The 1629-nt window shown below is 45.5% G+C and overlaps 1 protein-coding gene across 1 annotated transcript in view; it reads right to left on the bottom strand.

Moving 5' to 3' along the window:
- Positions 1-1623, bottom strand: part of HAT1 (histone acetyltransferase 1) — a 20065-nt gene extending 18442 nt beyond the window's left edge. Inside the window, exon 1 of the mRNA XM_031057051.1 lies at positions 1474-1623. Coding sequence (XP_030912911.1) covers positions 1474-1534 — 61 coding nt within the window. The 5' untranslated portion in view covers positions 1535-1623. The remainder of the gene's footprint in view (positions 1-1473) is intronic.
- Between the last annotated feature and the right edge of the window lie 6 nt (positions 1624-1629).

Raw genomic sequence — 1629 nt, 5'->3', positions numbered from 1 at the left:
TGAACCGCTTGCCGCAGCTACTGCGGGAAGGAACGTGGGGATTTCTGCCGTTTTCTTTCGAAGGCCTGGCTTTTGATGCACTTTGGTACTTGCTGTGCTGGTTTGGCCTGGGGTAGAATTACTTTTTACAGTGGCTTGTGTGGGGGTAGTGAGTTCGATCTTTGAGGGTCCCTTCCAACTCAGCTTATTCTGTGATTTGTGCTGAACACAGCGTAGATAACATAAAGATGTTTTTGTTATCGCTGAGCAAGGCTTTCATAGAGCCAAGGCATTTGCTGCCTTGCTGGTAAGGATATTAGGGCTGTACTGCCGTGCTGGTAAGGATGTTGGGGCTGTACTGCCGTGCTGGTAAGGATGTTGGGGCTGTACTGCCGAGCTGGTAAGGATGTTGGGGCTGAATGAAAGGTTGGGAAGAGACGCAGCTAGGAGAGGTGTCCCCACGTGACAAAGGCATATTTTTGACCAGATGCCATCATGCTCAGTATATAAGGTGAGGAGAAGAAGGAAGAACGGAGGGGATGTTTGGGGTGATGATGTTTGTCTTCCCAGGTAACTACTACAGGTAACTACTATATCTGCTCTCCTGCAGATGGCTGATCACCTTCCAACCCATGGCAGTGAAGTAATTCCTTTTTTTGCTTTGCTTGTATGAGTGGCTTTTGCTTCTCCTATTAAACTGTGTCTCAACCCACGAGTTTTCTACTTTTTACCTTTCCCATTCTCTCACCAGTCCTGCTGGTGGGGGAACAAGTGAGTGACTGTGTGGGTCTTGGCTGCTGGCTAGGGTTAAACCATGACACTCTGCAGCTAGCATGTACATATATGGATTTGTTGAACAAGATGCTTGAGTGGTCAGATGCTTATCAAATAGGCAGATTTCTAGCAAAACTGTTCCTGCTGTCAGCTGGGACATAGGTATATATGTAGTATATGAACTCTTAAGTTATATGCAGAAACTTTCTGTTGACACGTAACTAAAAAAAGTTGTTTACCAGAGAAAAGTTGTTTTAAACTTGAGTCATTGTTTCATGACCACCATTATAAGCTAGCAGTTCAGTATTGTATTTCAATATCTCACTATATTATTTGAGGAGTACCAGAATCTGCCCTTTTTGTGTTTTCCAGTGGCATCTAATAAAAGACACTTTGTTGGGCCCTTGAAATAGCACAGCAAGACAAAATATGCACTTAAGTCAGCTTTTATAAGCGCTGTGATTGAACTGCTGGAATAAAGTATAAACCTTCCCTTTCTTAAGGCTTTGGCCTGCATGCTTTTAATTTTGAAGTATAAAGCATATATGTGCTCTGCTGATAAAGGATTATAAGACCCTGTCAGAAGTTACTGAATTCCAGCCAGATTTTGGGCCTCTGGTTCTATGCTAGAAATACGGAGCTACAACCGATTTGCAGCCAAGCTGCCAGAACCTCAGTCTATGAACACTTTCAGCACTTAAAACCAACAGGTACACTCACCTCTTGTGAGACTCAGGGGCACGGCTGCATCTCTTACGCCACAAATAAGACTGAGCAGCATTTAAAGCGGCTCCGTTTTGCACTGTGGAGGTGTCACCAGCAGTCCCCGCAAGGACCGGCACCGGGCTGCAGCCGCCTCGGCACCCGGCGGGGCGG

The sequence above is a fragment of the Geospiza fortis genome, unplaced genomic scaffold, assembly GCF_000277835.1.
Source record: "Geospiza fortis unplaced genomic scaffold, GeoFor_1.0 scaffold112, whole genome shotgun sequence".
NCBI lineage: Eukaryota > Metazoa > Chordata > Aves > Passeriformes > Thraupidae > Geospiza > Geospiza fortis.
This window is presented reverse-complemented; position numbering and strand designations above follow the sequence as displayed.